This window comes from Nyctibius grandis, chromosome 7, assembly GCF_013368605.1.
Source record: "Nyctibius grandis isolate bNycGra1 chromosome 7, bNycGra1.pri, whole genome shotgun sequence".
Taxonomy (NCBI): Eukaryota; Metazoa; Chordata; class Aves; order Nyctibiiformes; family Nyctibiidae; genus Nyctibius; species Nyctibius grandis.
The window spans coordinates 7,856,479-7,870,373 of record NC_090664.1 but is presented as its reverse complement, the minus strand read 5'-3'; the positions used below and the strand labels follow the sequence as shown (position 1 = coordinate 7,870,373).

General features: G+C 44.6%; 1 protein-coding gene across 1 annotated transcript in view; it reads left to right on the top strand.

The window, feature by feature from the left end:
• Window positions 1–259: 259 nt before the first annotated feature.
• Window positions 260–13,895, top strand: part of PDE1C (phosphodiesterase 1C) — a 414,729-nt gene continuing 401,093 nt past the window's right edge. The window contains exon 1 of the mRNA XM_068404897.1: window positions 260–470. Within this exon, the coding sequence (XP_068260998.1) occupies window positions 260–470 (211 nt within the window). The remainder of the gene's footprint in view (window positions 471–13,895) is intronic.

The window sequence follows — 13,895 nt, the reverse complement described above, 5'->3', positions numbered from 1 at the left end:
CGCCCGGCTCCCGGGAGGCGGTAGGGGTGCGCGCGGGTTGTGAGGTGCTCGGGGCTGGTTCTTCCGCTCCTGCCTCTCCGCACTTTCGGAGGTGGAGGGGAAGCAACATCCCGGCGAGGCGCGGCCCGGCTGCGCCAGGAGCGGGGCTTTTCTTCCGGAAGGGGAGGTGGGGCCGGGGAGCGGCGCTCCGGCCGTGCCGGGGCCGCTGCCCGCGCGGAGGCGGAGCGCAGCGGGACTCAGCCGGCGGCGCGGGGCGGCCATGGGCTCCGTCCCCTCGGCCCTGGGCCGGCCGCGGCGCGCCCTGGTGCGGGTGGGCGCCGAGCCCCCCACCGCCGCGCCCCGCCGCGCCCCGTCGGCCGCGCCGCCGCTGTCCGCGGTGCTGACGCTCCTCGGGGAGGAGGAGGAGGCGGAGGAGGAAGCGGCGGTCGGTCCGGCGGAGCCCCTGGTGCCCCGCCGCAGCCCCGGCGCCCGTGAGTGTCTGCGGGGCGGGAGCGCGGGGGAACGCGGAACCGCCGGGGCTCCCTGCAGCCGCCGTCGGCACCTGCCGCTGCGGCCGCTTCCTCGGCGCGGGGTTTGCCCAAGCGGCGGCGCCGCGGCGGGTGGCGCAGCCCCGAGGGGACGGGCAGGGGGTTCCCGGGAGTGTGCGGGGAAAAGCCCGGCCTCGGCATCTTCCTCCATTACAGCGAGGCGCCGCGGGGGCTTGTTTCGAAGCAGAGCGCCGTCTGCTCCAGCGGGGTGATGTGGGGAGGGGGCCGGTTAATTGCGGGGCAGCAGATCGCTGGATATTGTACTGAGCCTCCCAGTTTTCTTGTGCAGCCGGCCGTGTACAGCTTCAGGGTGAGGAAGGAGCTTGGTCAGTGTTAGGAGTTTTTTCCTGTGATGATGGCTGTTTGAAGTTGCCCCCTCTGTTTCCAAACTTACTCAGCTAAGATTTCTGGTCTTACCGTGCGTGCCTGTGCAAAACTTTTCCCACTGCTGTCCTTCAGTTTCAAAACAGTGTGCCGTACTTTTTGCATGAGATAAATGATCAGTTTTATTCAGTCAGGAGTATAAAAGCATAAGTCTGGATACTGCTTTGATTAAAACATCTTTAATATGTTGCAAAGGAAGGCAGGGATGTAATCTCATATGGAAACAAAGTTACATACTCAGGGAAGCAAATGACCTTCTCTTTGTGCTGCTTAACATCAGCTCCCTCTTGTTTGGGTACCTCCAGTTACATTAGGTAGTAGGCGAGTGTGATTGGTCAATGAGGCTTGCTTCGTACCTCTCTTTCGTTGTGTTTACCCTTTAGACCACGCACATAATCACTTGCAATCAATGATCTAACAAAGCTTAAGGGTACTAATCTAACTAAATGCAAAGTGTGGCTCCTCACTTTTAAAAGCAGGATCTCTCAGGAGAAGGCTTGACCATGGTGACCTTTTCATTCATACCATCCCTCCTTTCTTCCTATTTTAATATCACCTGTTTATGACATTATATGAGTTGGAGCAGCTGTTTTTATGGCCAATGAATTTTTTATAAGTTACTGACTCATCGGTCTTTTCACTTCAGGTCCTGTAGTTATGTCTTCAGTGCAAAACACTTGATATATGATCAGCCTTATAACGCCAACATCACAAATTCCTCAAAAATTCAGAATAATGTGGTCAGATCCTGAGGTATTGTCATGCCTTGAAACAGACATAATGATAGTAGTTGATACCAATAATTTGCCATTAGGATTTATCCAGTTATGCTTTCTAACTCTTCACTCTACAGGAGAAAAGAGTACATATAGTGGAATATGCAACCTACTAGGTCTAAGTTTCTTCTTTATATCTGGTCAAGGTGCTGTTTACCTGGAATTTGAGTTGAAGGAATTAATTTGGCATACTCAGCACTTTTTTTTCCCCCTCTGAGTGGTTCATAGGTTGTAGACTTCAAATACTTCAAAAAAATCTTGCTAAAGTGCATCGCTGGTGTTGTGCTCGTTTCAGTTAATATGGTTATTACTGTGCTAAGCCTCAAGGAAATGGTCTGCTGCTGATACTTCCAAATGAATATTTAAGTTCACAGAGTGTTTGCTGTTGCTTAGCCACACATTCTACATCTAAGTATTTCTCAGGATTGTTATTCTCAGCAATGATATCACCCTTTCTTCTGTTGTATCCATCTGAAGTATTTTTTAAGGTATTCTTGCTTATGCCAGGAACATATATAAATATTAGCTACATAGTGTTAGATGTAATAGGAAATAGATTTCCTCACTTATGTAACCCATGTAATTAAACTTAGGAATGATGCCTTACACTGGCTGTGAAATGAAACAATTAGACATGATAATGGGTTTTGAGATTGATTCAGTTTCACTGAAGGAGACTATAGTCAGGACCTATTTGACTTGACTGGGTTTTGCTTGCATCCAACTTAGAGGCTCAGTTTTAGCCTGGGCTTGAATCATCGGTGGGGCAGAGGTGCAGCGCTCTTATGGGAGCTCCTGGAGAAACCATTCCTCAAGGGACTTACCTGGTAGTTTCCTGAGCTCCGGGGAGCATGGGCACAGGGATGGTGGGAAATGAAATCCAGTGTTTTGCTCTGTTGCCATCACATATGTCAAAGAAAGGGCCTGACACAATTCATCCTGAATTGCCACGAGTACCAGCACGTGGCCTTTCCACTTACAAACTTTTTCATCCACTTAAGAGCAAAATACATTTCAGTCCCAGTTTGCAAAGTGGCTTCCAATGGTTTTATTGATCTTAAGGCCTAGTCTGTAAGTCACAGTAGCATAATGCAATCACATGCATATCATCTGATTGCATATGATTGCATTATGATGCTATGATTGCAGGGAGACAATCTGTTTCAAATGTGGTATATGAATAAGACAAAAGGCATAAATTAACAAAACTTTAATTTATCTCTAATGATTTTTTGACCATAAGGCCTCAGACAGCAGAGGAAAAAGGCTTATTCTGGTAGAGTGCACCAGTCTGTCTAAATCACATGAGTTACCAGCCACTTGTTATCACACAAGATAAATGTAGGAAAACAGTTAAGCCCTCATTTGTTAATTAGTGCTAAAAACTTATGAATTAGCTCCTTCATTCTTCCTCTTTTCAAGCACAGGATTTTTTTGCTGAAAAACTGATTCCTGTATCATTATCTATGACTACTTGGCCTCCAGGTTTGCCCCACTGATTTCACTGCTGTTTCTGTTCACTTGAGCTCCAGTCATGGGTTTCTCTGATGCCTTCAGAGCCCTTTCCTGGCCCTCAGTCAAGGACCTGAAAAGTCCACCTGAGGCAAGAGTGCTCTTTCCCACTGCCAGCATGCAAACAAACATCCTGTGTTGTCTCCTAGCAACCTTACCCATCCTTTGTAGAGCCCTCAGATGTTACATTGCTCTTTCATGTCCGATCACAAATGTTACACCCCCCACCTCCTCCATAAAATGATGAGAACCCGACACATTATCCGCAATGAGTATGAAGGGTGAGAGGACTCAGTGAACTGCTTTGTTTCTCTACCCAGGTGCCAAACAGTCCCAGCCCTTACAGTGGGAGAGCACAGTCATTCGTGAGGTTCTGGTTAGTCACCTTTTGTTTCAGGCAGTAGGGGGAATGCATCAGTGACAGACCTTTCTGCGAGATTGATGAAAAAGGCTAGGTAGAAATATTAGTGTTCTTGGGAGTACGTTATCTGTGGTTGAAATGCAATATATTTGTACTAGTTACGTTTTCCAATTTTTTTTTTTTAATTCATCCATGAAACATTTAATCTAATCTGTGGGACACATTATTAAGCTAGAGTTGTGAATACATACGTTAGAACAATGGGCATCACTTCAAAGTCCTAAAGGCCTAAAGGGCAGTTATAGGAAGATAGGAGATAGTTTTAATGTCATGTTTTCATCCATTGGACTCTGTGACACTTTGTTAGCCACATCACTCTGGAGGTATTTAAAAGACGTGTAGATGTGGTACTTAAGAACATGGTTTAGTGGTGGACTTGGCGGTGCTAGGTTGATGGTTGGACTTGATGAGCTTAAAGGTCATTTCCAACCAAAACAATGCCATGATTCTATGATTCTGCCAGCTCAAGGAGCAATTTACGTCCAATACCATCGAGAAAACAGGAGGGGAAAGGAGAAATGAGTTGGGGGTGGCAGGGCATTTTGACTTTTGTGGGGATTTGAGCTGCAAGCATAAGCATAAAAACAATTTCCTAACATCAGCAAAATTACTTAGAGGTTTTAATTTGACTTTTGGGGAAACAGCATTCTTTGAGTTGAGAACTTTGAAGCCCTTTCTCTGTTAACAGATAATATTTTGCTAGACACCTGTCATTCTTTACCTGCTGTGTTCTTTCCATGGATTTTTATTGATTGTTTTCTGGTTTTGTCTACTTCTGTACTGTCTCCATTCATGATCATTTTCTAAGACATCCAAAACTGTATCTCATAATGAACACAAATCTACAGAAAGTGTCTGACTTTCTGGCAATATGTGGATATAAAAATAGGTAAAAAATACATCTATATTAATTACTTATGGTGCCTCAGGGCTCTAGTGCTGCCTGTTTATGGAAAAAAGAATAATTTAGGAGGCTAAATTTGTATTAAACAAGTGAGATATATGTCTCTAAATTGGGCTCTTGGGGACTGTGTCAGGGTAAGAGCATGCAGCGCTGATAAAACTTGCTAATTACTGGCTAGCAATGTGGTTCCTGATATGAAATATGAATGATCAGAATGCAGTCCATCTTAACTAGCTGAAAATGAGTAAAACCAGTAAAATACTGATTTGATGTGAAGGTTTTTGCTAGATATGTGGCTGAGGTATTGCTGTGAAAAACTAAATGGCTGACATTACTTCAAGGTGGTGATATCTGACTCTCGGGATAGTGGAGGCATGTTGCCAAAATGCTAATAAGGGATTTTCAGAAAACATACCATTTAGTCAACGGTTGGTGTGCCCATAGCCTTCTTGTCCAAAGCACAGACCTCCGATATTTCACCTAATGGAATAATTAACACAGCAGTACAAGACTTTATATCACCCTGTTGAGCATATAGGGTGCACACTGCCAGTAGTTTGTTAGATTAATAATTTATGTATGACAACATATTTGACAAGCTTATAGAAGAGATAACAGTGGTTAGCAGGAAGCTTGCATTTTATCTTGATGGTAGATAAGGTTGTGGTTAGAATCATAGTTTGAGAAAGCACGTAGTCTAAAAGGCAGAATTTAAATAGATTAGTTTTTGTTTAAATATTAGACTCTCACAGTTATTCCTAGTGTCTCATTTAAAAATCTCGTGATACTTATAATCCATGTGAATATATTTTCCTAGTAGTAAAGATAAAAGGAAATATTGAACACCTTCCAGTGGAGGAGATGGAAGTCATAGTCCAGGGGTTTTCAGGTTAGTGCTGCTTCTCTTTGGACAAAAAGTACTTGGATAGGGAAATTCTCTCCCTTTCTGAAGACCTCTGGATTGGTCCTCATGCTCTGAGGACCTTTGAGACAGACCTTATAATTTAGCAGTTGCAATGCACAAACCCCTTGAAGGCACAGCTCAGAACACCCTAGGCAGCCAACAGCCACTGGACAAACCTGGGTGCCATTGTTTCTTGTATCCCAGGCATGGAGATCTCATCTGTTCAGGTACTGTTCAGAATCACAGAGTGGTGAAGGTTGGAAGGGACCTCTGGAGGTCATCCTGTCCAACCATCCCTGCTCCAGCAGGGCCACCTAGCTGGTTGCCCAGGACCACGTCCTTGAATATCTCCCAGGATGGAGACTCCACAACCTCTTTGGGCAACCTGTGCCAGTGCTTGGTCACCCTCACAGTGAAAAAGTGTTTCCTGATGTTCAGAGGGAACCTTCTGTGTTTCAGTTTGCACCCTCCCTTCAGGTGTATACATACACTGATGAGATTTCTGTGAGCCTTATCTTCTCCAGGCTGCACAGTCCCAGCTCTCTCAGCCTTTTTCTCATGTGAGATGCTCCAGTCCCTTAATCATCTTTGTGGCCCTTTGCTGGACTCTCTCCAGTATGTTCATGTCTCTCTTGTACTGGGGATCTCAGAAATGGACCCAGCACTTCAGCTGTGGCTTCAACAGTGCTGAATAAAGGGGTGGGAGCATCTCCCTTGACCTTTCTGGCAACACTCCTAACACAGCCCAGGATATTGTTGGCCTTCTTTGCATCAAGAGTACATTGCTGGCTCACGTTCAACTTGGTGTCTCCCAGGTCCTTTTCTGCAAAGCCACTTTCCAGCTGGGAGGCCCCCAGGATATACTGGTGCATGGGATTGTTCCTCCCCAGCTGCAGTTATGGTCTATTAAATCACCTGTGCTTAGCGGAAAGATCCACTTTGCTCCAAGCAGATTAAGGAGATAGTACTGGGTGACCAGCAACAGTTTGTAAAACGAAAGCAACCAACCTTCTTGTTGTACTTTTCTGAGCAATGTTTAATCTGTACTATAAAGGTATCCCACATTTTCTGAGCACTCAAAACTAACAGGCAGATTTCCCTCAGTTACTCCTGAAAGCTCAGTGAAAAAATATTCCCTGCTTAAGGTTTTCTTGGATGCTGACCTGCCCGTACTTTCTTTAGGAGTGCTACTTTGCATGTTGATGGTGAAGTGAGAGGGAATATGGGTTCTTCTCACATGTTTGCAGGTTTTGGAAATGAGCTTGAGCTGCCTGGGCAAGCAAGGGCCTTGGGATTAGTAGGAGGGAGATTTTATGTTATACATTTGACTTTAGTTCAGTACACAGTATCCAGTGCTTGTTATATAAGGTAGGGTTGCCTTCCTCATAGTTAAATAGGAATATTTGTTCCATCTTTTAAAACACTTTTTCTCCTTTGCGGGGAACCTTCATTGCAAGGGCTCCTCGGGCACTAACAGCCTTAATTACCCTGATCAGCCTCTCCTGGGGCCTCCACCCACCCTGCCCACAGCCCATTTAAGCTCAGCTTGGGGCTATCCCTTTGTTTCTGAGCAGTGCTGGTCTTCATTGTTCTGGTCCCTGGCATGTTGGCTGTTTATCGTCTGTCTGGTCACTGTGGACTTGCCTGGGACACCATAGGACTGTGTCTGACCTTGGTTGCACTCACTGGACGTGATCCTGCCTTAACTTCCTGGCTTGGTATCAGACCTGTGTTGTCAGCATGGGCTTGCCTGGTGAGCTGGACTTGTAGCCACCTCTAGGGCTGCCTCCCTGCCTTCCTGGGGAGGTCAGATAGGCCCTGCTAGCCTGGAGATCCCCAGCCCTTAAGGAGCAGCCAGCTCTCGCTGTGCCTGGACTGGTAAGCATCTTTCAGCTTCTAGAGCTGGGGCAAAGCAGTTTAGATCAGCCCTGGTGTGTCAATGTGGTGGCAGAAAGTTTTTGTTTTGGTGTGTTTTTTTTATTTTGGTTTGGGTTTTGTTTTTTTTTTGTTGGGGGGGGAAGAGGTTGTTTTAGCACAAAGATCTAAAAATAGCTGAATTATGAAACCTATTGAAAGTATTGGCATCATCTTACTTGGACAGGTTGGGGCCTGGGGATAAATACTGTTTAAGGGAAGTCTGTCTTTTGAGAGGCTTAAGCTGGCTCTGTGTGCAGTAACAACTCCACAACTGAGTGTGCTTAGCTAGTTATCTTAGGCTGGACTGATTACACTGGGTACTGTGCATTGCTGTATGCCATGCCAGCTGGCACAGCAGGCTTGCCAGCCTGTTATGTGGTCCTGTGCTGCAATTGTGACCTCACTTGGTCCCAAAGTAGTGTTTTAAGGAATGAAATGCCTTTTTCATATAGTCTATATAAAAGCATAGGTCCTAATTTTAAGCAATAACTAGATCTTGGAAGGCTTTCCAAGGAAAGTAAAAGTCATCATGCCTGTTTGATGGATCAGGAGATCAAAGTATAGCACCTGGCTGAAAGGGAAGGAGGTCCTGTGCCTTAAGGAGCTACCATCTGCAGCTGGATAGTAGCAGATATGCATGTCCTGGGCCTCAGGACTTAGGCAACTTGGCCAAGGGTTTGTGGCAGATGGGTACAGAAATCAGTTCTCCCTTGTTTTATTCATCTGCTCCATCTACTAGGTCATATGGCCCTTTATGGAATCTGGGATATTATGGCAGATCTGCATATAGATCACTTGGTGCCCCTGGCCTGCAGTGGAAATGCTCTTGAGGTTCTTGCCAAGCACTGAGCAGAAATAGACAGTGAGGGATATCTAATGATTGCTCATGAGCAATAATTCCAATGCTTTATTTGTAAAATAAAAGACACTTTTTTTTTTTTTCCCTTGATGGTGAATTCAAGCTTGCAGAAGCTACCCAGACACTTCAAGCGACTATTGTCGGCATATGATGGTGTGGAATTAAGGTTGAGCTGTAAGGGTGGCAAGTGCTTTAATTATGTATTTTGTGATTTATTTATCTTGTTCCTGAGATTTGTGTTTAGCTACTTTGTGCATTCTGAAAAGACCCAAACACCACAAGGCTCACCCAGCTCTCCATGGCAAAGTTTGGAGGCATCGAAGTCTAATTAAATTTGTATTTATTTCTAGAATTTAAAAAAACAGAGGAAAGGAATAACAAATTCCCTGCCAATGTAATTGTGACAGTTGTATATGATTTTATTTTTCTTGTTGGTGAGCCAAAACAACAAGCACAAGAGTATTTCATGCTAGTAAATAGCACTTTGCTTGTTATCTGTGCAGCAGAGTTCCATTCATGGCTTGTTGATATTCAAATGCTCTCTCTCAAGGCCAAGGATCACAAAAAGACGTGGCTGGTCAGATGCATAGCATAGAGCTACCTAGGTTTCAGCAGCTCCAACCTAATGTATGTTGAGTTCCTGTGACAGGAAATTGAGCTTTATTCTGACTGAGATTTTGGAGAGCAGGCAGGTCCATAGACTGTGTGTGTCCAGTGTAAATATAAAAGTAATGCTTGCACCTCTGCATTTTTGTAAGCAAAAGTTTCAGTCTCCTTCCTGAGTAAATAAGGCCCATCCTATTTTATTTCACTTCTGTGATCTGTTTTCACATTAGTTTCTGGCAGGCAAGAAAAGCCCGTTGGATGTTGGGAAGCTGTTCTGGGGAAATGAGAGCTGTGCCCCTCTGCGGGTATTACCCGTTTGGGAGGGCTTTGCCGCTGTTGCAGGCGCTGTGCTGCGCTTAAGGGACCTTTGGGCTGACTTACTACAGTGGTTCTTGTGATGTGCCTGCTCGAAGTGGCTGAGGGAAATCTCTGTTGGTCTGCTGGGGAAGGGGAAGCAGGTGATGAGACTGGCTGCCATCAGCACTGTGTACATGTGCAGCCACCTGTAACCATGTGGACTTTCACTGTTGGGAATAAGTGTTAGGGGGTGACGGGTTGAGGATGAAGATTTTCTTTCTGTATTGGATTCACATGTTTCCTTAAAGTGTTCAAGTGGAATTTGTAAAACTGTACAAGGAAGGTTACAGCCATGCTTCTGCGTCTGCATTTTCTTGTCCATTTCCGTTTCTTCCTCTGAATTATGGAGGTCCTGCTAGTCTGCTTGCCCTTGCCACCGTGGAGAGGAATCTGCTTTTTTGTAGTTGCTGTCAGCGCTTGTGACTTACATTTGTTTATCAGCGGCATAATTACATGAAAGCCTGACACTGGGATTTTTACAACATGAGGCATGACTAAAGATTATTGTTCTAAGATATAATTAAGCGCTCGTCTTATTGCAGCGGGTCTTGAAGGGAACTTGATAGTTATTATTAACTGTAAATGTGAGTACATATAGCTGCAACAACCAACTGCAGCTGTTATATAGTTGCTAATGCAACATAAAGCTGAATCCTCCCTCAGTTTCCTTCCCTCCCAGGCTTTTCCTAATTCCTGGATACTATTGCATGCTTCAGCGTATGTTGTTCTCCTGTGCCCTGCATAGAATCATTCAAATCTTGGTTTCTGATGTCCCTTTTGGGCTGTTCCAACTACCTAGAGAAAAAGCAAAGCTGCTGGAGATGCTCATTTTGGTCCAAGGGACCTGTCCCATTTGGAGGGGTTTTTTTTTGCCATATGACCTCTACAGCCACAGTAGCATCAGTGTGCCGTATCTAATTCAGCATTCAGGGTTTTGTCAATGCTGTGCTTTCTCACGTAAAGTCCCCAGGTACCCTCAGACTATACCTGTGCTGCTAAATGAATGAGCTTGAATGCTGCTCACCTGTTCTTCTGAGTGGTTCCCTGGTGTGGTGCTGGCCTATGGGAATGCCTGGATGCAGCTGGGTGGTGGCACACAAGGGACTGTTCTCACAGGTGGTAATGCAAGACTGGCCCAGGTTTGGACCCCTTCACAGGTATGCCTTGGGGCCACTGGGTCCTACAGGAGATCAGACAGGCCAGCCTGTGCCACCTGGCCTCAGGACCAGAAACCCATCTGTGGCCCTGTTCTGTTTAGCCCTGTAGATGTAACCTTGAAGGCTGACCACCACTGTGCTCTTTGACGTGCTATGGCTCTGTAGAAGAGGAATTCCTTATAATAGCAGAATTTTGTAATATTTTCCTGGAATGGAGATGAGGATGTGACTCCTGTTGCCTCTATGCAGGGGTGAAATTTACTTGCTTGCAACCGTAGACTCCTTTGATTCTGTGTCCCTACTTTAGGACTAGAGCATTGCATCAACATTGAGCTGCCCAATGGAGAAGTTGAATTTTATTCTTAATGAGGGTAATTAAATGAAATTACCAGCTGAAGATAGGTTTTTCTTTTTCTCAGGCTGACAGATTTTCTTCCATGTGCAAATTCTGGACAGTACAAAGCTATCTTCTGCAGAGCCTAGGAGTCGTGTTCCTCATACACGTACTGTGGGCTTATACACTCACCCTTCTTAAATACTTCCTTATTTGTGTTCACTGTAAAACTCTGTCTATGAGTTGACGTCCTGCTTTGGTGAAGGGAAATGGAATTCCAGACAGACTTCTGAAAATGTAAGCATTGCTAGTGCAAGATGAGAAGTAAATCTGATGTATGGCACTGCTTTGATTTTCTATATTAGTGCTAATAAGAGTTCTTTAGTCTTGATTTTCAGATACGTAAACAGACTAAAACCTTCCGTTTTAATGTATTTGTATTGACTCTATTTGAAGTATGGCATTAAAGTTGTTGGCAAAAACTTCATAAGAAAATGCCTGGAGGGAATTGAAAAATAAAGTTACGGTTGCACTGAAAATGTTTGATGCTTATAACCAGCTTTCCAAGAAGAAAATAATTCTTCTACCTTCTTGTATTCCTAACAGAAATATAGATGGAGATCAACCAGTGTCCACAGGCTTAACTCCAGTCTCTCTAGAGAAGGTTTGTGTGTGTCAGGAGGTAACTCATAAATGTCCATTTCCATGCAAACCCAATTTCACTGATAATCCCTACCCCTTCCTCTTCTGAGACTGTTTTGTATGACATCTGACAGTTCTGACAGATTCTGTGGTAGTTTTGATGTCTGTGTCCAGTTATTTGTAGACTTTAACATTCAAAAAAAACCAAAGTGTGTCAACCATGATTTAGCAAATATTTTTTTTTTTTCAGACGGCACGAAAGGGCAACGGATCTTCACTGGAGTCAGTAAGCGTGCTTTTGTTTTGGTAGGGCTGAACACAACCTTGAAGGTGGTGTTTTTGTGTAGACCAGGGGCTCCCGAAGAAAAAGAAATTGCTCTTATGACTTCTTTTTTCCTCTCCTATCCTGGCCCTTTTGGTTTTCATGGATGCAAGCATAGACAGTCTTCAAGTATTTGTCTTTCTGTTTTAGTGTTTCAGCAGCTGCTGCCTTCCCTTCCATCTGGAAGGTACCTGTTATGTTGCTCTGAGGAGCCTGTTGGATTGAGCAGCCATGGTAGAAGGTGTTAGTGCCTGTAGCTTGTCTCCCTTCTGCTGGAGGTTATTATCACAGCAACAGCAGCAAACGCACACTGGCTCCTCAGCTCCTGCAGCTTGAAGCTGGCCAGCACGATCCAGTACATTAGCGCTGTGAACTTGGGGTAGCTGAAGAAACATTGCACAGTTGTTCTTGTTGCCCCTTTTGCTCCTGGTGTTGATCTCCAGCAAAAAGGAAGAGCCGGAGGTGATAAACGTGGTACCTCTGCCAGAGCCTGTGTGACAGCCCTGAGCTGCAGGACTTGTGTTGAGGTGAGATTCAGGCTGCATTGAAACCGGGAGGAATTTACCTAATAAATTCAGTGGGATCAGTGTTTTGAGCCTGATATCTCTGGAGTGTCAGATGGGTATCTATTGCCAAGGTCATGGGCTGAGGACCAACTTTCACTTCAGACCATAAAAAATAGGCACTTAATAAGGTTCCAGTGAAGCAAGATAGTCTGCTCTCAAAACATTGAGTCTGTGCAGCAAGATCGGTAGCATTTGTGTACCAAACAAGTGAATTTTGTAGCATACTAACCTTGTATGCATCACTTGACTTGTGTAGTGTTTTTTGAAAATCTTTTCTTTCATGTTTGTGAGCACATGTATGGATTTTTGTGGGGGTGTGGTAGTGGGGGGAGAGTGAAGGTGAATTTGCAGTGTTCTGACTGAAGACTTGCCATTAAGCCTACAGATATATTAATTGTGCGTGATGCTCTTGGCTGTAAGGTGCTGAGGGAAAAAATTCAAAAATTAGCAATTTTATCAGTTATTTATGAAGTGGTCTGTTAGCAAGGAAAGCATCACTTCTAATTCTAGAGAAATGAGGTCCAAAGGAAGTGGAAAACAGTCAACAGCAGTTGGCAAGTGTTTTTGTTCTGAAAGGCTAAGTCCACGTTAAAACCAGTTTCTTTTTGTTTTAAACAAAAATAAAGAGGGAAGGAGAAGCAATAGCTTATATCTTCTAGTACGTTATAACTGTATGTCCACATCTGTATTATGGCATTAATTTGGAAAGATGTTGTAATAGAAAGGTGCCATCAGCACTTCATCTAAACCATTTCAATATTTGGAAGTAGGCCACAGTTTTCCCTGTATATAGTGTAGGAGCACGCTGGGCATCTCTATATTTAAATATGGATCCCGGGGTGGAATCCTGATTTTGTTTGCTTAAGTTTCTGGCTCCTGCACTTTTGGAACTCTGGTCACTGTAAGTGACAGGGTCAGGCTCCATCTGCAGTAGAGCTGAGTCAGCTGTTGTGATCTGGCAGTCTGGACTAAACTTCCCCATTTCTACTTGGAGTGGAGTGTGAAACGTCTTGTTGGATGTTCAGCTTGGCACTTCAAAACAAAAAAAAAACCAAACCCAGGTGATTCCTCTAAATGCTCACATATGCTTTTTTTGCATGCAGCTTATTGCTGACTGAAAAATTGTCCTGTTCATTAAAAATGGTTTAGGGTGTTGCAGGCAGACGTAGACGTACATGGCAGGAACTCAGCAAGGAGCCATGCCTGTGGAGGGACCTGAGGCAATCGGCTACGTTGGGGCTGTCTTAAAACTTGGTGGGGCCCTGGGTACTGGTTGTGGGCCTGAACAGATGACTATAGATCATGTGCTCGAGGAGAACAAGCATTTAGGACTCCTCTGCACCTATACAGGCTCTCCAACATGAGTATTGCACTTCCAGAATGGCACTGGCCGTAATGTTTTCTGCATCCAGTGTTTTGCCTTACTCTACCACTAACTGCATCTTGCAGCTCTAATGTTGAGGATCTAGATCCAGCTAAGCCGCTGTCAGCCCTGCCATGACTAGAGGAGGCCTTTGGGGGCCTTCCCAAAATCCAGGCAGGGATCTTTCTCACAGGGTATTGTAAGTAAGGGTATTTTAGGTATTTTCCCAAACATAAACAAACACACAGCTCTGTGCATGTTGGGGGTGAGGTGGGTGGGTTTATGGAGGCAAAAACTATTGAGTCACACTTTTTAACCTTTTCTGACTCCATTAGCTTTTCATC